This window comes from Nymphaea colorata, chromosome 8, assembly GCF_008831285.2.
Source record: "Nymphaea colorata isolate Beijing-Zhang1983 chromosome 8, ASM883128v2, whole genome shotgun sequence".
In the NCBI taxonomy this organism is placed as follows: Eukaryota; Viridiplantae; Streptophyta; class Magnoliopsida; order Nymphaeales; family Nymphaeaceae; genus Nymphaea; species Nymphaea colorata.
In genome coordinates, this window is record NC_045145.1 from 15,466,896 (window position 1) to 15,492,341 (window position 25,446).

The 25,446-nt window shown below is 38.9% G+C and overlaps 2 protein-coding genes across 4 annotated transcripts; both read right to left on the minus strand.

Moving 5' to 3' along the window:
• Positions 1-1,541: 1,541 nt before the first annotated feature.
• LOC116259327 (phosphoribosylaminoimidazole carboxylase, chloroplastic) lies at positions 1,542-13,577 on the minus strand. 3 transcript variants are annotated; one of them, XM_050079232.1, is made up of 18 exons: positions 13,556-13,577; positions 10,397-10,627; positions 9,731-9,946; positions 9,509-9,620; positions 8,900-8,962; positions 8,679-8,817; positions 8,262-8,317; positions 7,295-7,368; positions 6,168-6,315; positions 5,822-5,995; positions 3,807-3,894; positions 3,590-3,706; positions 3,261-3,358; positions 3,046-3,163; positions 2,862-2,956; positions 2,127-2,233; positions 1,954-2,031; positions 1,542-1,734 (listed from the first exon to the last, which is right to left on the minus strand). In XM_050079232.1, the coding sequence occupies exons 2-18, from the start codon at positions 10,615-10,617 to the stop codon at positions 1,710-1,712; spliced, it is 1,929 nt and encodes a 642-aa protein (XP_049935189.1). In that variant the 5' UTR covers positions 10,618-10,627; positions 13,556-13,577; the 3' UTR covers positions 1,542-1,709. The 3 variants fall into 3 exon arrangements, with proteins under 3 accessions (XP_049935189.1, XP_031492939.1, XP_031492940.1); XM_031637079.2 differs by lacking the exon at positions 13,556-13,577 and adding an exon at positions 12,475-12,894 and having other exon boundaries at positions 1,543-1,734; XM_031637080.2 differs by lacking the exons at positions 1,542-1,734; positions 13,556-13,577 and adding an exon at positions 12,475-12,894 and having other exon boundaries at positions 1,746-2,031.
• Positions 13,578-14,447: 870 nt separating this feature from the next.
• On the minus strand, positions 14,448-25,008 carry LOC116258410 (structural maintenance of chromosomes protein 4). The gene is made up of 28 exons (XM_031635547.2): positions 24,760-25,008; positions 24,530-24,619; positions 24,287-24,388; positions 23,816-23,992; positions 23,610-23,740; positions 23,350-23,428; positions 23,085-23,242; positions 22,925-23,000; positions 22,033-22,161; positions 21,808-21,952; positions 21,358-21,488; positions 20,991-21,143; positions 20,727-20,916; positions 20,377-20,510; positions 18,888-19,046; positions 18,240-18,545; positions 17,930-18,106; positions 17,636-17,719; positions 17,345-17,554; positions 17,167-17,256; positions 16,476-16,597; positions 16,238-16,393; positions 16,051-16,158; positions 15,877-15,937; positions 15,645-15,779; positions 15,379-15,466; positions 15,213-15,285; positions 14,448-15,002 (listed from the first exon to the last, which is right to left on the minus strand). Exons 1-28 carry the CDS (start codon positions 24,913-24,915, stop codon positions 14,888-14,890), a joined length of 3,735 nt encoding a protein of 1,244 aa, XP_031491407.1. The 5' UTR covers positions 24,916-25,008; the 3' UTR covers positions 14,448-14,887.
• Positions 25,009-25,446: the final 438 nt, after the last annotated feature.

Here is a 25,446-nt window from a genome sequence, read left to right on the forward strand (position 1 = left end):
CAAAGCTGGAACGAATCATCTCACCGGCGCATACCGAGCCACTCCCCCGGAGCGCAGAACGGACTTCCCGATATCGATACGGGTCATAAAAATGTAAATTTCTAATACAAGATAATATTTAGAAAATAATTTGTGTAGCTAAGTTTTCTTGACTTTTTCATGCAAACAGAGTTTTGCTTTAAACCTTGGTTTTATAGTTTTATAAACCTTCTAGTTCTCGTTAGAAAAATGAGTAAACGTAATTTTTGAAAACTATATATAGCCAAAAGCAAGTACCAAAAAGTATTGGATGGTTCGGATGAAAATTATTACTGATTAAAAAAATGAAAATGACCAAAATGTCTATGTTAGTTAAATGGAAAGCTTCCCTTCCCCTGTTAGGGCAAAAGTGGAACCGAAAAAACTCTCCAATCGATTACAAAAGTACCCACTCTACCTCTAGTTATAGTGCGGGAACAGAATCCATGCATTAGCAGTACAACATGTGACCGCAGACCACCAGAAGGTGTAAGGCTTTCAATGTGGCTTTCCAGGTACAAATGGACTAGCGGATGTTATTTTAACTACTGAATGTATATATAACCAACTCAGCGGTTCATAGCCATGGGATACTTGTCCTGATCATACAAAGCAGATTCAGTACTGACTTACTGGTTCATACCTGGTCGAGTTGGTGGGCATGAAGATTTCACAGGTGCCATGCTCTTGATCCATATGGAATAGAAAGTGGTACCAAATAGATGAGGCTTTGACTGTATACCGGGCCACGATGCAGCCCTGGACCTTAACAACAGACGGATTCATCTATCATCTTGATCACGGCGGTTAAAAATTAATTTACATTTTAAGTACTTGATGTGACAGTTCTTCATGTTGAACGTTTCGTCTGATATGTATCCCATTTGCATGCAAGGAAGCATTTCCATGCGCATGCAGAATCTAAATAGCAACACAAGGTCGGGTTCCACGAAAGAGTATGTTTGCAAGACTTTTGAGCTACGTAGAGGCTGCCGTAAAAAAATGCAACCGTTAAAGATCACTTTTGTGACAGTAACATTGGATTAACCTGACCTTAATGCAATGCTCAGTTATGCCCAAGGAATTCACGGGTGCAGAAAGGAACCTTTTGAACTTAGTAATGCATGGGCATGTTCACTTCGCCAATGTTCTTAAACTACCGCAGTTGCAAAAACTGCTCTTTTGATTCAACTTTGTATGACCCCAGCACGGCCCACCATGGCAGTGGCTTCTCATTAGTTGACCTGTAGAATTCAAGTATGTGCCATAGATACGGCCATGGAAGTGTCCAGTCAATTTTTCGACCGCGCAGTTGTAGAACTGCTCTCTTGATTCACTTTGCATGACCCCATGATGGACCATCATGCCAGTGGCTTCTCAACTCTGGCCTAAACAAACTTGTTAGTTGATCTGTACAATTCGAGGTATGTGCCATATACTTGTTACTATGGGACTCGTCAAAACTCAAATCAACTCAGGTTGGTTAGAAAAGCTTGCATATCTTTCTTTTTGACCACCTTCAAAGATTTTGTTCTTGTTAATCTATCATCTGAACAAAACCTTGACTAACAAGAACCCACGAGCTTGACACCCCCAAATTCATCATCATAAAATCTTTTCAACCTTCTAGCGAAACCAAAAACAGCTCGTGCGTATAATCAGCAACTGAAAGTGAAAGATTTGAAACACATTCACCGCCGACAAGGAACCGAATACCTGAAGAACGATTCAAATATCAAGCTCCTTCTCTATAATAGACTGATTTCATAAATACACCTCAAGCAAGTGCTTTACAATGGCTTTTCAGATTCAATAATGAAGCTCAACCATTCACCCAAAAGTTAAAAAATTTCTGTGAATGGTAGTTATCAAGCACAATTTGAGAATGGGTGCTGACAAAAAAATAACAAATGTGGTAATTATAGGTTCATGTACCTCTGCCACCCTTCTTTCTCTAATTTTTCAGCCTTCGACAACACCATTTCTCTCATTTCATCCTGATAACCGGACATTCTGAATGCAGAAGATACATAGTTACAAGATTGTTAAGATATCAAGGAATAAATATGTTGTAAACTCATAAAGTTAAGCAGTTGAAATCCACCTACCTTTTCTGTAGAAAGGGATTCACAATGCCTAAAATCCTGACAGCCAATAAACCTGCATTTGTTGCATTTTGGATAGCCACGGTGGCAACTGGAACTCCTTTAGGCATCTAAGACAATCCCAGGAGAAAGAAAATACACAACAATAGGTAATATTTTCCAGGGGCTGAATACATTGCTCTAAACTGTCTGAAGTCTCAAACTAGAAAACAAAGAGAACAAACTTGCCAACTTCACCAGTATTTATTATTTTAATGAAAAAGGCCACCAAATTACTTGGTTAACAAACTCTCAAATCTCAGCAAGAACTGCTTATGTGTTTTCTGTGTAGTCCATGAACATGATCAGGTACCAACTTGTTAGATTGCATGTATGCATGCGGGTAGGCACAAAATTACAAATACAGATATAACACACACACACACACACACACACAGATATATATATATATATGACTTTGTGTCTTGTTGATTTTCTGATTTTTTTTGCAGATTTGATCATATAAGCTTTAGCCTGACATTTTCATTGAAAGACCAAAAATCGATGTGCAAATGCCCTACATCTGTCAAAAAAGAGGCATATTCTAAACAAGGAAATCAACCAAACATAATGCTACTGATCCAGTAGCAACTGAACTATAAGAGTATGAGGAACAACGTTGACATCAGGCCATTGTCTGAAACAAAATAGGCATCAGATACAAAATCCTTGCACTTGAAGTACATCAACAACATATACCTGTACAATCGACAAAAGTGAGTCTTGTCCATCCAAAGAAGAAGTTTTCACTGGAACCCCAATAACAGGCAAGGATGTCAGCGAGGCCACCATACCTGGAAAACATTTCCAAATGTAAATCCTTTACTTTTTGTAGATTAAAATAATCCATTTCTTAACTTTCACATGTAGGTGCATAACAAACCTGGTAAGTGGGCAGCACCACCAGCACCTGCAATGATGACATGAATACCTCGCTCCTGAGCATGCAATGCATAAGAAACCATTCTTTCAGGGGTCCGATGAGCTGAAACAATTGATATCTGTTGACAAGCAACAATAAATCAGGTGAATGATTCACAAAAAAAAAAAAGTAGACATGAATGCAAGGAGTTGGTTATAATAAACCGGCAGTGAGACCTCATAAGGGACGTTAAAGGACTCCAGGACCATTGCAGCATCCTTCATGACAGGTAGATCCGAATCAGAGCCCATTATGATGCCCACACAAGGAATGACTGAATCAAGAGAACAATATTACTGCTTAATACAAACCCAAATGCATAAGAAAACAACCAAAGTAAGAATTGCCTATGCAAGAACATAAATTAAAAGCTAATACCACTTCTAAACTTCATTTACAAAACCTGGAGAACAAATGTCAAAACATGACAAAGATACTTTATATTATTAAAGTAGAGAACCAAAAGTTATGAGCACAAAAAGGTAAATATAAAGGAAGTAATAACCTGCAGCATGCACATCAAAGTTTTCCTCACCCAACAACAAACCAAGCCGTGCTCTTACCACACTCAATGAGGATCCTTGTATTGTGATGTGGCCCATTTTTCTCTGTTTCCGAATTTCTAAGATGTTATTGCAAACACAAAACAGTAAGAACCCTGGCAACAAGAAAACAGTTTCATTTATGAAGAATATAATACAGAAATGAAAACAAAAACTCACCCAGCTTGTTATACCAATGAACAGCTGCTCCAGGAATGGACAATGCCCTCTTCATCAATTTATGGGCAAGATGAAAACCAATGTCTCCCTAAGAACATTACAGCACATCACTTGATCGTCATAGAAAGAATCATGGGAATAGGTCATCAGTTTAGAACTTCCCAATAAATGGAAAAGACACTGGGAGGAATTCAAAACATAATGAAATATATAAGCACAATGTTATCATGATAGTTATGTGAATTATTCTTTCAAATTCATTTTGTATACATTGGAGCCATAACTGTTCTCCTTTTTTTTTTTGCATTTAAAAAAAAAAATCGACAAACTTTTGCAGTTGTATGTCAAACCTTTTAAAATAAATTGAAACTTTTACAAAACAGGAATCTTGACATGGGAATGAAAACATAATCAGGTTCGAACATGTTACATTTAATCACTTTAATTAAATTAAAAAGAATCAGTTAATTGAAAAATTCAAACACAAGCATGTTTTTTTTTCACCAGCAAAAGTTACGCTTGTATTTCGTAAAATTTTCTTTCAACACTTGAATACTTTATGCATATTTTGAATTTTAAAACTTGCTGATATTCTATTGCATGTTCCTGAAAATGATATTGATCAGTAATCTATGTTTTCAATTGTATAGGCTATATACCTCATGTGTGTGGCTGGAGATATGGGGATGACACCACCTTTTGGGGTTTCAAGATTGCATATAAGGGTATATACTATATAGAACATGCCCGCCACTGTTTATGGCGTGCAGTGGAGTCCTTCCACAATCCGCAAAATATACCAGGCAAATAATAAAATAAATAGCATAGAGAAACATGAAGCAAAGGCTCCCACAAAATGCACCAGCCAAAAGAAATGGTACTCTAATTTCCAGAGCTGTTTTAGGCAATGCTGCCACTCGCATATCGTATCGCGTATCGGGCGGGCCAACCTATACGCTTTATCGTAACGTAAATGTACCGTAAAATTTATTTTTTTAATTAAAAAACACTAATAATAGTAAAAAATAAGGGGAAATATCCAAAAAAAATCAAGAACAATGTATTTCATATATAAAAAAAACTCATCACATAAAGAACATTAATGATTCATCATTCATCATTCATAAACCATAGGCATATATAGCAGCAACAAATTCAAAAAATGAAAAGACTAAGAGTTTCAAAATAACATATTAAAACATCCATGATTCATCACAAGTTTAAAAAGCACCTATCACATCCGAGTTTAGACTTCAGACTTTAGAATGTTATAGTCTAGTAAACTACATCACGAGTTCATCAAATCAATGGTTTCATCCTCAAAACAGCGATTTTTTGGAGAAACCAGCAAAATCTCTCCCTCTCACAGCCTTTAGAGAAGTTTAGAGAGAGGGAGAGAGAGAGTCTCAGTTTAAAAGAATAGCGTAAAAGACACCTTGGGGTCTTTTTTCAAATTTGAACCCTGTACTGTAAGATACGAGGTGTATCATATGATACACTTCCCTGTATTGTACGATACACCCGATACAGGCACGATACGTGGGCGTATCGAGTATTAAGCTCATATCTTCTAGGTTTTCTTCACCCAAACAAGTCATATCGTACGATACAATATCGTACTATGCAGATAACATTGGCTTTAGGGAAACCAAAGTCCGAGAAATTTTACCTCACAAGTAACAATTTTCCTATTTTTGTGAAAGGGACCCATACATTTAGTGGCACAAGCAAAGAAATTTCCCACTAAATTGGCTTCAGCCTTCAAGTTGCTGGTACAGTAAGCTAATGCATCTAATTACACAAAGTCCAAAATTTATCTACAAAAGAATTGACTTTTATAGTAGACTATTTATACTCTAAGTCCATCAATAGCAATAGCAATGAAAATTTACAAGTGAACAGCCTAACTCTCTGGATATAGAACAAACTTAATAGAATAAAAAGATTGACACCCCCGTCACTACTCTCCCAAAGAGAGAGAGAGAGAAAGAGAGAGAGAGAGAGTGAGAGATCACCTCCTCTTCACCAAGCAGATTATACATGATAGCTGCCGGTGTCTTCATTGAAGAATCCCCAAGTGGCAGACCAACTATAGCTCGCAAATGCTGCTCAAATTGAGATGTGTAGCATGATTCGATCGTGTGATGCCCACTATTATGAGGTCTAGGTGCAACTTCATTGAGAAGAATCTGTGAAAACACAGATGAAGAAATGACATCTCAGTCATGGGAAAAAAAGCAGCAGGGAACATGCAAATACACATGCTCACTAACACACAGACATTGTTGCACCTGCAAGTTTGTGAATCAGTAACACACAGATTACAAGATACTATCCATGAGCACAAGCTGCACAACGTACCCCATTGGAACTTGTTAAAAATAACTCAACAGCAAAAACACCAGCTCCTTCTAGTGAACCAACTGCTCTCAGAGCAACGTCAGAAGCTTGCTTTTGCACCTTATCTGGCACATCCACAGGTGCATTAACTATGTGGCAGATGTTATCCCTGCATGCACAAAATCAGCGTCAAGAGAGGATTTGCTTAAATGTTATCTGATGAACAATAGCTTAACAAGAAGAAGAACTGATTTTACAATATGCCAGAATTGTAGAAAAGAAACTCTCCTTATTTCAAAAAAGGAACTGAGGGAAATACCTCACCAGGACATCAGACAACAAATGAATCACGCATCTCTTAAAGGTCAGTGTTACAACAACTTGAGCAAATGAGAATAAGCACTTGAACATAATATGGAAGTTATGGTAGGGTGTGTCCAAACTCAACCAATCCAATCTTAGGTTATTACCAGCTAATTGTCCGTTTCCTGGACATCAAATGGTGTTGCCAATGATAGCTAAAGAAAGTACCTTTTTTGTTCGCCTAACATCTGGTGAATGTCAGTCTCTTACTAAATAAGCCTAAGATTATGCATGAGCAGCCATTTTGACTTCCACTGCAGAACTGAACGCAGTTAACTCCATTAGCCCCATGTATTGAACCAGGAAGGGCATGCTACCAGCTTATCAGAATAAAAAGACATATATAAGCCCAGACCACGAGAATTGAAGGTTATCTACAAATCTAGCATATCTATTTAAAATTTTTAACAAACATCTAAGCATGAAGATGCACTTCTACAGGCTCATCAAACTGCATATGTTGCTGAATCTAGTACTCATTCTTGAGTGCAGCTTTACCTCTGAGATGAAATCAATATATGTTCTACGTTGTCATAGCTTGAATTTGTTCTTAAAGTGCAATAAGATAAGCTGCAGAACAGAAGGACCACTTGCACATATGTATTAATAATAAGTGACTTTTTAAAGAACCGGTAGTATGTGGTTCTTTGCCACAACAATTTGACTTGATGGCTTGAAGATGACAACTGGTTTCCTCGGTTTATAGAAAGGGTATAAGTTCCCAATGGGCAGATAAATACCAAACATACATAACAAAAGCATAATAGCAAGACAAAAAGTTGTACCTGTGGATTGTCTCAACCACAGGAAAACATGAAAATGAACCATCTCTTCCTCTGGCCACAATAACAGCAAGCTCCTGAATAACATAGAAAAAAGGCTATCTCACATTATTGTCAAATTTTAAAAATGACTTTTTAAGTGCACAGTGGTCATAAACACTGAGAGTCTGAGAATAATGGAAAAAAGGCACCAAGAAGCAAAAGATGCAGCACGAACATTCCTTGAGAGATGAAGGAAAGTTATGAAACTGTATCACTAGCTCGAATTTACATATTCACTTCATGTAGAAGATAGTGAGATAAAGACTACTGCCCCAACATGATTATTCCCAAACATTCTACAACCAACAATACACAAATGCTTTAGAATGATCTTCAACATTTGCACGCAACCAAGGAAAAGAGAAGTGATCATAAGCAGGAATGATGACACTAGCTTGTGGAAGAAGACAAACTTCTTGATCGCCATTTCAGGATGGATTAGGAAAAGCATATATCTAGCCTACCAGCACCAGGAGTTACATAGAAATACCATGAGAAAAGGATGCACCCAAGGACTGGTCTACACTGTCATACAGCATGTCAATCAGCATGCATACCCTTGTCTACATGACAGGGCACTGAGTCTCAAAACATCCAACAGCAGCAGTTGAAAGGGGCACCAGGAGAAGAAATTTCCTCTTTGATTGAACTTAATTGTGCTGGAAGCCTGGAAGTATTCCCACACAAAGAACTTAACGAAGAAACCATTTCTGCATTGCAGGACCAGAACCATGGCCCTAGGAATCAGAAGCCTATGACTGGTTACTCAGGTATATGAAGAAAGCTACACATGTTTGATGCATCTACCTAGAGCAGCTCAAAATTATATGTGGCCCTATCACAGCATAAAACTATCTTCAAAATGCAGTATCCATAGAAAACAAAACCACAGCATACAAATTTGAAGTTCACCTCTCGTTTCCCATACCTTAACAAATGGCACACACCTTTCAGCATACAATCCTCGACCATAGCCACCCAAAGCTGCAAGATGAGAAGAATGAGAAATAAAAGTGCCAAGAAAGATCGGTGGCAAGCATCAAATCTATGCACAATTTTCTAAGTATGAAATTAAGAGATTATTGTTGAAGCAGATCTCAGGGATTCCTGAACATGACAAATTCATGAAGAAAACCTACACATGTTTAATGCAAACCACCTGGATGCAAAAATTGAAGACATTCTTCAGGGATAAAATTACAACAGTATTAAGTAATGCATTTCATATAATTTCATCACTTCTCTCCTTAACGTGACTTCTTTCTTCATGATGCAGAAAGTCAATTGGCGAAAGGACATCACCAACCAATGCATGAAAATAACTGATGGAAGTAACATGACATGCCTGATACAGCAGAAGCTAAATCTTCTTTCTTGTAGGCAACAGCATTTCCACGTCCATCATAAGCCAGCCTTTTGCTCTTAATCACCAAAGGGTAGCCAAATAAGTCACCAGCACTTGTAGCATCCTCAGTGTTGTTGATCTGAGGACCACCTTTACATTAGTCCTTACTGTATAAACCCAACATCTGTTAAAATCAATAGGAAGAAATTGTTGGACATAACCTCCATAAAATCTGGAAGCGGGATACCATGCTGTGAAAAATGAACCTTCTGTAAATATTTATCCTGGAAATAAAATAAAATCAGTACAGTAAAATAATTGCCCATTGCTTGAAGAGAATACCTCAACAGTCACACATGAAAAAGAAAAAATTCTCCCATGCATCTGACTAAAATCCTAATGCATTCAAATGCATAATCAGATGATCCCAATACTCAATTTCATGGACAATAACACTTCAAGTACCAGTTCTGTAATCCTTAATCTCCACTTTAAAGGTCTAATTTGAAAAGTTAAATGTGTGTGTGTGTGTGGATGCTTATATAGTGGGAAACTAGACCATGACTTCTAGGAAGTACAATACTATTATCACTGGTCTCTCTCTCTCCCCATTGAATACACAGCAAAATGCATAACACGCAAAAGAACTAAGCATCATATGCTCAATTTCCTCCGGACATAGAAATTTCGTTTAGGTGGGTGCATCAGCAGAGTGGTTTATGTCCACTTCTAGTTGCTCAGAATGAAAGCTAACTTGATGTGTTTCTAATCTTAATGTAACAAGAGAAGTGACCATGTAAAACATCAAAAAAGGATAATGCTGATCTTACTTGGATTATACGAATAGTGGAAGCTTTAGGTTGACAATCAACACCTTCTTTCTCAAGTTTCTCGAGTGTAGCAACATCAACATGCTCAATTTCAATGGTAAGAACTCCACACCTAATGATAGTTAAGGTTAGCTCCTAGAAGGAGAAGTGACCATACAAACTTTTCATGGATAACAAATAAACATGGAAACAACTTGAAAGCTAAGAGACTTAGAGACTAACTCCTTTGCAAACTTCTGAACAGATGCACCATCATCAAAGCTCCCAAGCACATGGCGGTGGCACATTGAGCTTGCAGGACAGTCTTCAGAAGGATCCAGTATCAAGATTTTGATTCCCAGACAGGAAGCTGCTTGGCAAAGCATGCGACCCAGTTGCCCACCACCCAGTACACCGACCACTACTTCAGACACCCCGTGGATGGGTGAGATCTCAGTACTGCACAGAAAAAACAAAGGAAGCAACATGAATGATGACATACAATAACTGGTCATTGCTTCCTCCTAGTTCATCTTGGCACCAGTGAGCTCATACTCAGTCCTGATGAGTGATGGGTAAGAATTTCACCAGCAAAAACAGAAAAAGTTTGTCCAGTGCTCAGACTACAGGTCTTGTCAATTCAAGTGGCATTGCCTCTAGGTTACCAAGAAACAAGATAATGTGACAAGCAACAAACCGTTGCTTCACTATACAAGAAAGAGAGTAAAAAAGAAAAGAAACATTGTCAACGCACCCATTAAGTTTAAATCTACGAAGAATGAACAGCCAATAGCACCAAAAAACCCGTCCTCATGTAGTCAGAGTTTCACAAGATTGGTAATCAACTGTAGAAACAAATGAAATGCAAGGGCACAACTTTGTTCAAACTAATCAAGTACTCAGAATTACCTAACTGCAGCATCCCAGGAGTTGTTTCCATCACCAACTGATGATTGACATCGACAATTAGGTCGAGTGGAGGAAGATTCCAACATGATTCGCTGGTCACCAACTTTTACAAGAGAATTGAACACTCTTCTCTGACCATGCAACCGATTCGGGTAAATGCTTGAGCCGAGAATAAAGTCACTCCTTTGCCCACATGAATAAAAGGGTCGTTGAAGAAGCATAGCGCGAAGCCTTTCATCAAGGACAGATGGAAACTAATAAATACACCAAACAGGCAAAAAAACAAGGACGACATATGCAAAGGAATACCACCAACCAAGAACTCATACTAAGAAAAGAAACACAAGCCAGCATGCTTGGATTTTATATTCCAAGGAAGTAGAGAAGGAAAATTGAAACCCAGCAACACATAATCCTATCTCCTAGAAGGAGACGTCCTAGAAGGAGGCTCATCAGCGTCTCCTTGCGGAGCTCAGAACAAACAAAAGAAAACGAGCAGAGAAGCTTGTGCGGCAAACTTTCTTTCATTTCACTGAACGCATGAACCAAAAAGAAGAAACAAGCAAAGTCGCGAACAAGAATCAGTATGGAAAATTTCCAAGCAATCAGCAGGTAAACCAACTGAGAGTGCGCTGATCACAGAAATTGGAAAAGTAAACCCTTTCCATTTTTCCAATTGGGAAGCATCCTAAACTAACTCCGAATGCAACTAACGACAACAAATATAATAGAAGCTAGTCCCTTGTTCTTTTTTCTTTTCCTTTCACTCCTCCCTCTTCCACACAAAGAAGAAGAAAGCCGGTACACCGGGCAACCCAACTAAACATAAGAACCCACGAAGACAACAAAAGTCGTCTAGACAGTGTCCAACCCACAAGGAAATATGCAACTACAGTTCCTTATCAAGTTCAGGTATACACTACAGAACAACAGATACTGAATACTGTTTCTAACCTGTCATGCAGGTATGGGGTGCATGTGTGTGTGGGTGCAAACATGACATTATTCCAAAACACGAGGGCGCAGGATGGCAAGGGTGTGCGTGTGTGTGATGCGGGAGTTGTTAACAAGCTATTATTCTATCAATGACTCAACAAAAAGGAAAGCAAAACCAATTCATGTCATCTCAGATTGCAATGACTATTTTGGGAAGTCCATGTGACGCAGCTTCTAACTTAACATGTTTTGGGGACCAAAAGGTTCCCAAGGTAAAAGATGATGCATCACTAGAAGTTACATGAGCAACAAACTCTGCTCAAGCATGCAGCAGTACCCATTAATGAAAAGAATATAGATGACATACACCAATCTCCGATATAGGATCTCTTTTCTTATTCAAGAACGGTAAACATTGCAAAATATAACATGAGAATTAGAAGTTCTCATCCATGTGCCATAGATGAGGGAATCAACAAAACAAAAAACTTGCTTGAGAAAAGAAGCTTCAAAAAGCTTTTTTTCTCATGAGAGCTCCAATTCCATACATGGTAAATGCTCAAACCTTAATGTAGCATCCCAAAAACAGAAAGCATGCACATTTATTTTTGCTTGCTTTCATTTAGTCTATATTCATTTTTACATGTATAAGGTTTATTGCAAAACATTGAGACATTTGTACATATAGGTAGAGGTGACCATGGTTTAGCAACCATAATCTACACGCCCACAGCCACTAAGAAGTAAGAAACTAATAGTCATACCTTAATAGCCTAACATCTAGGTCATCTATTTGCACTTCAATCAACCAACCATGCTCAACAACGAAAGCCGGAACAGCAAAAAAAGGAAAAAGGAAACATTTCATGAACCATAAAAAAACAAAAAAAGACAAAGAAAAAGATAATGCATCAAAACTCAAAAGATGCATGCTGTCAACATATCAACAGATAAAGAACAAAATGGGTCGGCGTGGGCCTCATTCCAGTCGGGTAAGGGGTCGGGAATGGAGGGGGAGGTGAAGGCCGCCTTGAGGGACAACAGCGAGAGGACATCGGGCGTCAGGCAGAGGGTCGTGGTGGCGGTGGCGCAGAGGAGGAAGAAATGCAGACGGAGAAAAGGAGGCATCTGGCGTTGTTTACCTCTTCCTTCTTCTTCTTCTTCTTGGTGGGACGTCTCTTTTCTTATACTCCCTCTCTCCGCTGTTGGTTAATTAGAAACTAAGGAAGTTTCAGAGGTTGGGAGGAAAAGAAGCAGAGGCCAAAAGTGAAGCTCTGGAGTTCTGGTGGCTGCCTATATATGAGTGGGGGAGAGAGGTCCCTCCAGGATGATGATGGCGATGGATATGGTGGAGGCCGGTGGCAGTCGTGGTGCTTCCGATGACGGTAGGAGGGGGATGCTGGATGATGGTGCTGTCGTGCTTGTGCAGGCCGTGCGACGGTGAGGCTGAGCCGATGAAGAGCCTGCAAGGGTGGTCGTCTCGTGGATGGTCGACGGAAGAGGGAAGACAGAGAGCAGACGGGAGAGAGTTCGAAAGATGGAAGACTGAAGAGAAGAGGGGAAGGAATAGTGTGTTTACGTAAACCGGTGAACCGGTTTATACGATTCAACTGTAATGAGTCGAGTCGAGTCGAGTCGAGTCGAGTCGAGTGAAGTTTAAACGAGTCCAGTTCTTACAAACCTTTCTTTCGTTGAAAGGAGAGGGAAGGAAACGAAACAGAAGATAAAAGGGAAAGGAATGAAATGTTCAATTTCTCCCCTTTTTTTGTTTTCTTTTCAATCCCTTTAATTTTGGAACTACACTATCTTTTTCTTTCAATTCTTTCTCCTAGCAATCAAACAAATTTTCTCTCTTTCCCTCCCTTTCCCTCATTTCTAAAAAAGAGGAGAAATTGTTTTTTCCCTCCAACCAAACGTAAGTGTGAGCTCCAACTCGATTCATTTATAAATTAGTTGAGTTCGAAGCGAGCATTTTTAAAACGACTCGCTACGCAGCCCTTAGACGTCCGGACACCTTTATCACCAAAAGCATCAACAAATCGAAAGTAAAATCAAAGCGCAGGAAATGCCAACTAAATTGACCGCTAAAGCTCCATGCTGCAAAAAAAGCTCCAATAGGAGGTTGCAAACTCTATAAACACGAAGAGAAAATGTGACAGAACTGGCGGGGAATTGGTGCTGTGTGATATAATGATACTGTGGTGAAGGAGGATGAAACCCGACCAGTGAAATTAATCGGCCGGACCTCCGGCCGTAGCTGATGAGGGGAGGAAGGGGGAGAGAACGCTCGCCTCACTGGTCACTAGGTTTCAATCTCGGGGCTTCTGACTGTGTTCATGGCTTCGTGCTAAAAACATTCCCTTTTTATTTAAACCCACAAAAAGGGCACCTGTCTATGTGGCAACGTGGGACCTCGTATTTGATTTTTCTATTATGAACTCTTCATTATCTATATATTCTGCTTTTCCGCCTTATTATAGCTATTGGCAACCCCATTCCTTTTACGTCACAATATCAGATTTGAACTTAAATTTGCTTAAAAAAGCTGTTCGTATTTTCATTTTGGAGGAACAAGAGGTTAACCTACCACCCAAAAAATATGTTTGAAGATCTTTCTTCTCTCCAAATTCTCCCTACTTTGATGTATTATGTTGTGTCAACATTAATAGTAACAATGATATGCTCTTTTTAACTTAGGTACTATGTTTCGCCACTAAAAGATTTAGCAAACAGATACAATGGGAACATGATAGTGACACCACGGGCGGCAGGGATATGGCCGTATGGGTCTAAGATAAGCCCATCTTCTACAAAAAGCCCGTTTATCGCTTTTCGCAACGCTTAAGATAAGAATACATCGAACCAAAATGAGCGGCTGACGATGTGAATGCTTATGGTGCATTCATTTTTTAATAGATAAATACAACAGTCTAAGACCTTTGGGCTAGCAATTAGCTTGCAATTTCGGGACTGATGCCGTATATAAAAAATATATTTTTATCTTTTATATTATTGTAGATTTGTGCCCTCGGAGATTTAGATGCATGGCGCTCAACAGCTAGTAAGGCTATTTTTCAGATACACAAGGAAAGCTCAAATTTTCACCCCCTGGATCTTAGAAGCCAACCAATAGATAACTTTCAGTACTTTACACACTGAAAAAGCAACCAAGAGATTCTGAAAAGATGAGTGGCTTTTGCCTTTGACCCAAACACTCTTGAGAATTGGCAGACTTTCAGAATTCCAGTCGATTTAACTCACCAGCATTAAATATTCTACAACCGGACCACAGGCAGTAGTAAAAACCTTACAACGTGATTTAAGTCCGATTAGGAGCAATGAAACGCCGTTCATGGTAGAGCTCTGATTCTATCCTTGCCGCACCCGAAAACGTTCAAAACGTAGAGAAAAGGACGATTTCGCACCTAGATCACCAGCACTTGCCTGTGTCTTCTTGTGAAGCCTCTTGCCGCTGTACGCAGGCCCCTCAGCTGCAACACGTCGACAACCATCAATCCGCCGGAAGAGGTTCTGTCTTTGCCGTTTTACTGTGCCTCAAAAAGCCTTCTGGGCAAAGCTTCCAGGATTAATTGTAATGCTCTTTGTGCAGTTCTCAGTTTTGTAGATGCCAATCAGTCGATCCGCAAGCTCGAACATGTTATTTCTCAGGCTGCATATAGCACAAACCACCACCACCCAACCCACAAGTTCAAAAATATAGAAAACCAAAATAAAAGATCACGTCGAACTGTTGAAGAAAACAAATCAAAGGGCGAGGAAAATATATCAATTCAGTAATCACTTGCGACAGTTAGCCAGTGGGCAGTTGCGCACCCGTAACAAGCACCAACGTATAATTACAAGCAGAGCAGTTACACACCTTATGATTATAAATTGTGCATCTTTAGTTCTGTCCTTGACATAGTGCCCCACTATGGAGACGTTCTTGAAATCTGCAAATTTTTACAGAGTCAGGCCGGCAACTAAAGAAGTTTTCAAAGCACCATATAAGCAAGGAAGCCATCATCTGCCAATCCAACACCTACCAAGCGCAGCGTCTATCTCGTCCATCACATAAAGTGGAGTTGGTTTGTAGTGGTGGAGCGCGAAGACCAGAGCCAATGAGCTTAACGTCTGCCAAGAAAAGATGGCAATAGTCAAACTTCTCACCCAGTCGCGCGGAAAAAGAAGAACGCAGAAAGGCCATACTCCACAAATCAAAACAGAAACTTACTGGTTATTCTCAAATGAAATTCAAAAAGCATAATAGCAGTCAGAGAGCTTGAGGAAACTCAAGACTTTGGAGATTTACCTTCTCTCCACCGGATAAATTTGCAATATTTTTCCAACTCTTCTTAGGAGGCCTGACACTGAAAACTACTCCTTCCGAGAAAGGATCTAAGGAATCAACAAGCTCCAGCTCCGCATCTCCACCAAGCGTGATCATCTATATCGTCAACAATAATTACTATTGATTTGTTACAATGCAAGGAGCAACAAGTTATTAAATAGTGAAAAAAGGCCTAGCAGTAATTTTGCTTAACCTGATACATTTCTTTTAACTTGAGAGATATGGTGTTGAACCCTGCCATAAACTCATCCAACCTGGAATCATATTTAACCAGGTTTACGTCATGCAAAAGGTTTGACTCGCCCAAATAAACAAGGAAAAGAGACTAAAGTGGCTGTTGTCCAACTTTTGACATCAGAATACTTGCCGTTTCGTTCTCAATTCATCATATTGCCTCTTTATATCATCTCGTTCTAAAGTAACAGCATTTAATTCCTCCACACGAACATTGTACAAGGATGCCTTTTTCCTGTACCTGCATTTCATTTTCAGGACATTTTACGACATTTACTAAATAATGCTACCATAAATAACAGAAAACAGAAATTTCTTACTCTGATATTGAATCCAAGTTCGGTTTCATCTCCTTCAACTGAGCTTCAAGCAAAGTCACCATCTCTCGTGCTTTTGATAAATCACATGACTCAGATAACGACTCGTCATTTATAATCATTTGCACCTTTTCAGCTTCGATCCCATCCACCTGAAGCCTGTAACATAAATTCTTTCAGAAACTTGGTGGACATTGACATAACTTGAACTTCAGAAGTCCGACGTTGTCAATTGACTTACTGTTCAAGGTGTTTCAGAATATCTCTTTGAATTTCTTCAAGTTTCTTCTTATATCCCTTCGCTTTCATTTCACAATCTTTCAAAAGTTTCTTTGTGTCTTGCAATTTAAATTCCACGTCAACCTGGTGCCAACAAGAGTTTCATCCATTAACGGCATCATTACTAAAACTAGAGATGCAGAAACAATTGTTGGCTTAAAGAAGCAGTGAAAAGCTCCGCACAGAAAGAACAAAATTAAAAGTGAAAAGGGAACCTAAGAGAAAACAGATTTTAGCAGTAGGAAATGACCTCAGGGGAACTTCTTTTTGAGTTATCAAACAGCAGCTAAGGGCATGCAGTTTGCAGGTGTTACATGTCTTTTCATGTATCCAACTTCACATCCAGATCCTAGGATGCTGATTTTCAAACCTACATGCCCATGTACCACAAATAATTTTGTCGGGTAGCTAAGACTAGCAATAGAACACACTTTTGTACTTTTGCGAAAGTAAAGCAAAATAGATATCCTAGAACTCTTGCTTTATTTTTTGAGACAGAGAGATCGGGAAAAGACTCATTTTAATGTAGGCTTTTTCACAAAAATAGGCACATGGAAGTAGGAAAAAAAAAACATGCACGAGGCATAGGCATGTGAAATTTTGTATACCTCAGAATACCAGAATATAACAGAAACAACAGTTATCTGCAATACCTCAGCAGTACGGAGAGCATCGGTTGCCTTCTTAAGTTTACTGTATTCCTCCTTGGCACTATCGAGGACATCCTTGTGTTTCTCTATCAGCTACAGCAATTCATCAGCAGGTAACCCATTAGTAAGGTAGATGCAAGCATCTGAACTCTATGTCTCTATGAAGTAAGAAAGAGCAAACCTCTTGAGTCTTTTGGTAGTTTTCTTGCACGACAAAGGCTTTTTGTTCCACCACTTTGAATCCAGCTATCATGTTGTCTTTGTCAGCAATAGTCTTCTCCTTTTCCCTTATTGATTCTTCTACTGATTTCGTCAGCTTCTTCACCATCTTTTGACCAGTCGTAATCTGAACTTTGTGTTGATTGATTTCTGTGCATAATTTGTCAATATCCTGATTTGACATATTTTGGAAGGTCAGCACTAGCGGCCCTTACAATGGGTCTAATATTTTTTTCTTGTAGCCTATACTTACAGACTGTAACTTCTCGACTTTAAGCTTTTGTATCTTCAGCTTTTCACCCCCTGCATTCTCTATTTTGCTCTGGAGCTCAAAAGCCTAAAACATGCATGAATTAGATCAGACGTCATATATCAGGAAAGAACCAGGAGTTTTAACTTCACCATGAATGTTTGGAGATAGAGATCACATAGCAAAAGTAGCTCACAGAAGCACATCCACTTATAGATCACAAAGAAAGCTGTATGTGAGGCTTGTGAGCTATATCAGATTTAAAACAGAAAATAGAGAAGCACCCTGTTTTAGTACCTTCTCTTTGAGACCTTTTGATCCAGTCACCAGCTTGGAGAGATCCTTTTCCTCGTAACTTATAATTTTGTCAAGCTCCGCCAATCTAGCTGCCTCAGCCTTTTTAGGAAGTGACTCATTTTTCAGAAAAGGAAGCTGCTTCTCCATATCAGAATGCCTAGCATTCAGAGTTTCTATCTGCTTGGCAATCATAAGTGGAATAATGTTAAACGCTCTCGTCCAATCATTAACAGTAAAATTATAGGGAAAAAGCTTAATAGGATAACCAGACAACCGAAGTGAAAAGCATTAATAATGCTAATAGAAGCACCTCCATCTGAGTCTTGGCTAGATGTATTTCTAGATTGGCTAATGCCTTTTCTGAAGCCTGATAACGCTTTCCAGCAGTGACAATCTTTAGACGTAAGACAGCGAGCTGGTCGACAAGCAAAGCGAGTTCCTTCTCGGCATTTCCAACAGCTTCAGTGGAAACACTAGCCTTAATTGACGTTCCCATTTTACCACCACGAGGCTTCCCACCTCCACCGCTCATCGTACCTGACTTTTCAAAGAGAGCTCCTTCCAAGGTCACCACACGTCTGAATTCCTTGTTTTCACCGTATGCAATCCGTGTTGCCTAAAGGTTCATTGAAAATATAACAAATATCATAAGGGTCTCACGGACTTTCTCTGGCACATAAATTTTGAAAAATAAGATGTCTCAAAAGTTTTAGAAAAAACCAAGAGAAATTTTAATAAGGTGAGAAGTGGGACTATCTTTGCCATGTGAAATTTGATAATCGTCAGAAGCCTTCAAAAACAGGTTCACAAGCACAAAAATTAGAAATTTAATTTCGAAGAAGTCTTATGTGAACAAACGCCATGAATGAAACCGCTTTTTGCACCACTTTTCGTGTGTGTTCAATATAAAACAAATTGCAAGTCACTTGCAAGAAAGTAAAAATTTTGAGAGACCCACCTGATCCAGATTTTGTGCAACCACTGTGTTTCCTAGCACTGCATAGAAAGCCAGCTTGATTCGCTCATTTTGAACCTTTATCAAATCAAAAAGGCGAGGAACCCTTTCTGGTGTATTGACCTTCCCTTTCAATTTAGGAAGATGCACTTCCTGCTTCTCCTGAGAAAGGGGAAAAAGAATAAGTAAAACATGATAGCATACCCCCAAAATTGATATGCTAACCCTTTTTCCTTTACTAGTTAGAGGAGTTACACCGAGCCCATGACATTTCAATCGTGAGGCAATATTATGTAACTTCATATGCACAGGACAGTTAACTGAAAAAGAATTTGTAGAAGAAACAGTGCATGCTCTCTTGACGTGCATTCCTAAACATAACCAGAAATGTTCAGCAATTGGGTTATAAATTGAGGACCAGTTTCAAATGAAAACATGGATGTCATTCGGCACATAAGACATGCGGGGCTGTAGAAACTCAACCATCAGTACTCTGTGACATATATAGGTACAGACACAGGCACAGTAAATCGATCAGGTACTTATCTGCCGAACCACGTAGCTAAAATGCTCTCACATGAGCGTCTGCTGATCCAATCTAACCGTTGTCAGAGCAAGTCACAGGGCCTGTAATAAATGGGACGTTATGGTTCTGATTGCTGGTCACCGTAGTTGGTGGTGAGGTGAGATCTTGACAACATCAAGTTTTTGGCTTATCATTGGATCTCTTCAATTTTGTGCACTTAGCCGTTTTTAGTAGAATGCTCTTTCACAGATTTTCGTTGAGATTAATAGAAAAGAGATTCCATTAGACAATGGCACTCGGAGCTCATGGAGTTCTTTGTCCACTTAGGCAGACAACAAATGACATGGATAAACCACTCTTTGTTTTCTGTTAAATAAAGATAATAAGTTTACTACTTTCTCAAGGTGCAGTTATTATTTATAAGTTACATTTATTTTGTATGAATTTTAAATCACTGAAATGTTTAAGGAAACTTGCATCACATGCATGTATGTATCAATAAATTAACGGTTTACAGTACTTTATACAAGTAAAGTTGTCTTTGGCTCGTTTTCTTATCTACAAGTTTTTCACAAACCAAAAGGCACGTTTACCATGTCTCCGCATACCTAGCTAAACCCAAATTGTGATCAACAACAGAAAGAAAAAATATGTATACAAAAGGAACATCGGTCAAAGCAACAAGAACCCCGTCAAATGAATCGATATGGCCGTTTTGTGTAAGCCAGACCATGAAGACATAACCTACATTATTAAACTCACAAAACTAACTTTAGCGGGTGCTTACAGCCAATTAGTAGATTTCTTAAACGGCGCAAAATTCATCTTATAACATAAATATGCATGGAGAAATAGTTAGCTTTTCCTCGTTTTGAAGGAAGGAAAAAGACAATGCAACCTACAGTTAACTCTCTCTCTGCATATATATGAAAATATGAAGGTTTTCAGCTTAGGCAAGTCAAATACCAAAATCATGAAGGTTGCGATGCCAAGATTCTTGCTTCGGAGCAACTCGACACAAGCTTGTGCTGCCAAAGTTGTCTCTACAACAACATAATCAAGTCCACTGCATGCAGTTGATATAGCAACATCATACTTGGCTGCAAAGAGGTGAACATGTGTCAAGAATATTTGTGCTTTGTAACAATACGTAAAGAGTCGACAGAAGACCCAAAAAAGCAAGGACACTTTCTATCCCTAAACAAGAAAATGGAAGCATGTGTAGCTTGAAAGGAAAACAGACAAAGAAATCTTGAAACTTATTATTGGATAACAATAGGTAATAAAAACAATTACAGATAGGGCTGGAAGCTGACCATCAATCGCACCCAAGTCCCCAAGACGTCCATATATCCCATCAATTTGCTTTGTTTCTTTTGCTTGCAAAATCGCTTTTAGAACAGAACCTTGACTTTGTTCTGATTCCAGAGCGGAATGCAGCTCGGCCACCTTTTGTCTAGCGGCTTGCTCAAGAGGTATAAGTGACTCCTCTGTTCTGATCAAGTCCTGTTAATATAATCTTGGTGTCAGAAAAAATTACAAATAGGTGAAATTGCGAGAAATGACAGAAGAAAGAAAACCTGTTCCTCTTTACGAGCTGCAAATGCATCACGCTTGTTTTCGTCGATGTTGCTTTGAATCTTTAAAATATCTGCAGTCTTCGATCTAATATCGTCTGCTATTTCTGTCATTTGGTGTTCGGCATCTTCGAAAGCCTTCCTACCAGCATCATGCTAGACAAACGATTCCAATAAACTTGTATCAAATGTAGATGAGAGAATCATACTTAACAAAGGTATCACTCCAAAAAAAATAATTACAGCATCAAAAGGATAAAGCATTTTGTTTTAAAGCATTCCCTTGAAACCGGTAAACTGCATATTTTTCACCGATACAAGTGACAACACCAAAGTACAGGCTAGCTCATAATCTAAAGTTGCAGACTACCTTTTCTTTTAAGAGCTTACTTTCAGCGGATGCAACATCCAATCTCCCCTTACATCCTATGAGTTGCTTTTCCCAAGGTTCCAACTGAGCACGAACTTCCGTAAGTTCCATTCTGTATTTTTCAGTATCCACTGTACCCCAATTTGTGGATGTGACCGACAAAGCAATAAAAAAAAGGACTAATAAGAATATTGACAACAAGGAAGCTGTTAAAAACTAAAGAAAGCCAGAATGAGCGTTCTGCTACTTTGGCACTGCTACCATATCCCTACAGGAGTGTCTCTCTGACAATATCCTGTTGAGTGTCCAAGCAAGATGACAAAATAAAAATGCACAAACTCTATGGCCATCAAATGCATTGGAATGAAAAAATAAAAAAATAAAACAAGCTAGAAGCATAACCATGCATTGAATGTAATAAACTTCACAAACAAATCAAGAAGAGGGCACCTTTTGACAACTCCTTTATTTCCTCTAAGATTTTTTCTTCTTCCATTAAAGTCTGCTGGAGCTGAGATATTTCCTGCTCATGCTTTGGGATCAGTATGTTTGCTTCTTCAGTCTCCTTATGTATTTCATCAATCTTAGAAGAATCCTGTAGTACAAAAAGCAAAAGAAGGTCAAACAAATATTTGCATTACCATCCTAACAACAGGTCCAATAAGAGACAAATACCTTTTCTATCTTATCCTGTAATTTCTTGATTTTTTGTTTCATGTGCTTTAAATCTTCCCTATACTTCACATCCTGCCTTTCAAAGTCCTTAAATTCTTCTTTACAACTTCTCAAATCGTTATCGAGTTCCTGAAAAATGCAAGTTAGTCACTAAGTCTAGATTATTACTGAGTCTGATATTGGAGCACCAAGAGCAAAATGAAGAATAAAATCATGATTGTAACATAAAAGATAATCCAAACCGTTGCATCAACATATATTTAACAAGGAAAAAAGTAACAAGTAGAAAAGAAGAATTTTATCAGCATTGCACTTAAGCCAAAAGGAAGTACGTCGTATGGCTTTTGCCAGATCCTAAGCTAAGCTGCTAAAGTATGATCATGTACTAGTTTTCTAGTAAAAGGTTAGCCTAAGAGCTATAGAAACACAAATAGCAACATCAAGCAAGCAGAATGAAATTTAGAAAAAATAAATGATAATCGAAATGAAGAATAAGCAAACATTTAGAAAGAGAACTCATGGTCCAGCTATGCAAATGGATATTGTTATGTATCTGTTTTTTCCCGAAAAACAAAGAAACGAAAAGATGCTTCAACCGCTACCAAATCCAAGTGCAGAATCAAGGTTCCTTATCTTATCTCTGCCAACAGAATGATGTATATGCCACAGTGATCAGTATTTTTGGTAAACACAAAATATGTCAGCTGATTGTATAATTGAAGCATTAAAAAGTGTTTCAATCTTGCACAACGATCATTTATAATGCGTCAATTGAATCGTGTGAATCTAGGAAGATGCATTGGTTTTCTGATATATGAACTAGGCTTTACCGGCATGGAAACAACGTGGCATGAAAATAGAATATTGACATCAATTACCCCACGATGAGTACCTCTTGCTGCTTCAAGTACTTGTTATGAATTGCTTCAAGTTCCTTCAATGATTTAACGTTTTCATTGAACTTTTCTCTGAAAGAGGAAAACAATAAGTTTTTCCTTAAAATTCCAAAATATTCAACCTAGGGATTACGCCACTTCTGATGAAATACACACCTTTCTTCCTTCAAATTTTGTTCAAGACTGTGAACGTTTGCTTGGAAGTCTGTAAGATTAGAAGAGGAGTCCTCCAAAGCCAACTTAGTTGCCTTTTCCTGCCATTTCATATGTGCCAACTCCTTCAGCATGAAAGCTTCGGCCTCATTTTTCACATTCTGCATAGGAAAATCATTAACAAATATAAATAGTAGTAGTTATTTAATGCATGTAATGTAAGAAACGTTTTGAAGTCAAGGATGTCAACATCTGAAGGAAGAAAAACCTCTAAGTTGTCTTTTTCTTTCTCAGCCAACTTAACCATTTGCACGACACCAGACCTCTTGTCATTAAGAGATTCAAGACTGCAAAACAACAATGAGGATCATTAGCTTCTGGCCATGGTACTACTTTTTAACTGAAGTTTAGTGATGCAAGTACATAAGGGAGCCGGCTGAACATCTCGCAACCATTTTATTTAAATCTGTTGTTGGTCCTCGGAACCAGCCAAAGACTTAACAGAATGACATCGCACCAAGAACTTACTTCTTGCTAGCTTCTTCAATTTTTTCGACATATTGGTTAGTACCAATGATATCTTCAAGGTATTCCAAGAATCCTTCGTCGTGAGGCCCTTGGGCTTTGGGCTTCATCAGAGAGATCTGTTCCACTTCTCCCTAAAAACAACCACCATCAGAGTTTAGCTCTCACCAACACCGATGACATGCATTTCAAAAGTTAAGGATGCCAACCTGAAGAATCAAGAAACGATTGTTGTCGAGGTCAACTCCTTTTCCCTTGAGTTTCCTAGTAACTTCAGTAAAATTGCTTCCTCGGGTATTTATATAGTACTTTGAAGAATTGTCCCTAAACGCAACTCTCGTGATAACAAAATCACTCCCAGCAACAGGTTCGTAAGTCCCATCGTCCTACATCAACAAGTAATTTCCTTAAAGACCAAGAGAGAAAAAACCAAACACAGACAGGTTGCCATTCAAGGTGAAAATTGTTGTATCAACAAGTAATTTTGTTTAAAAACCAGGCTTCTCGCATGTGCTATTTTCTTGTCTAAATTGTAGGCAAATTTTCAAACTGAACGGCCAGAGCAGATCCTTTTTTTGTTTTCTCCATGAAATCATGCGACCAAAAAGCGAAACACCTATAAGCAGATCCCTAATGATCAACGACAAAATTCATTTAAACATCAAGAATGCGAGTACTACCAGATCAATGATCTCCTGGAAGTGCACAGACACGCCAGCGCTGTCCAAATTCTGATGGTTGCTGGAATTATGAATCAACTCGGAAACCTTATTCAGCCGCATCTGCCCGCTCAGGCAAGAGAATTACAAAACACGTAAGTATCTTAAGAAAGCAAGAATGTGCAAAGATTTTGTGGAGTTGATTGTCGAACAAAAGATAAAATGCGGGGAAGGAAGAAGGGAGAGGGGAACACAGAGCAATACCTGTTTCGCCCGCTTTCCGAATACAAATAGCATGGCATCTATGACGTTACTCTTTCCGCTACCATTGGGGCCAACGACAGCCGAGAAACTCTGCAGTTCCAAACACAATCTGACGCGATTAGGGCAAAAGAAGATCATACATACCCACGCATACGCGCACAGGCAACAACCAGAGCGACGATTGCCAAGAGATCGATCGGGGAAAAAGAAAAGGTCAAATTCGCACAAACCTTGTGGAAAGGGCCGATCCGCTGCTCGCCCGCGTAGGACTTGAAGTTCCTGAGGACCATCTCCTTTATGAACAGCCTCGGCCTCCTTGACGGACGGTCGGATGCGGCACCTGTCATCCCCATCGAGGTCACATCGGATTCACGAGAATCCCCCATCTCTCCCAGTTGCAGGCCTCCACCGTTCGAAACTCTTGAGAGAGAGAGAGGGAGAGCGAGCGAGCGAGCGACGAAAATGAAACTGGATCCAAGGGGCGGGAGTTTCCCGCCCACTAACGCGGGAGAAGAGAACTTAAAACTCGAACCATCAAACTAAAAATTTCAGTTTAGTACTCAATTTTCGAAATAATTTCAAATTTGAGCTTTATATTACGGATTCTCAACATCCTGTCCATGCTTCAATTTTCAGAATGTTTACAAGTTGAAGTTGAAACAATAAAAGTACCTTGATCGTAAACCGGAAAAGCAATAACTTATTTAAAAGACAAAAATACCCTCTGGTGGAACGATGAAAAGGATGCTAACCACTAACATGAAACCGCCTTTGTGATGAGAGGAGAAGTCTTGTTATTTTTCAAGAAAATAGATATTTTGCTCATTTTTTAAGAAAAAATGAAAAAAAAAATGCTTATCGTTTTTGCTTTACAGCTTTTTATCAGCATTTAGGTATTTTTCAAGTTTTAAATTTAC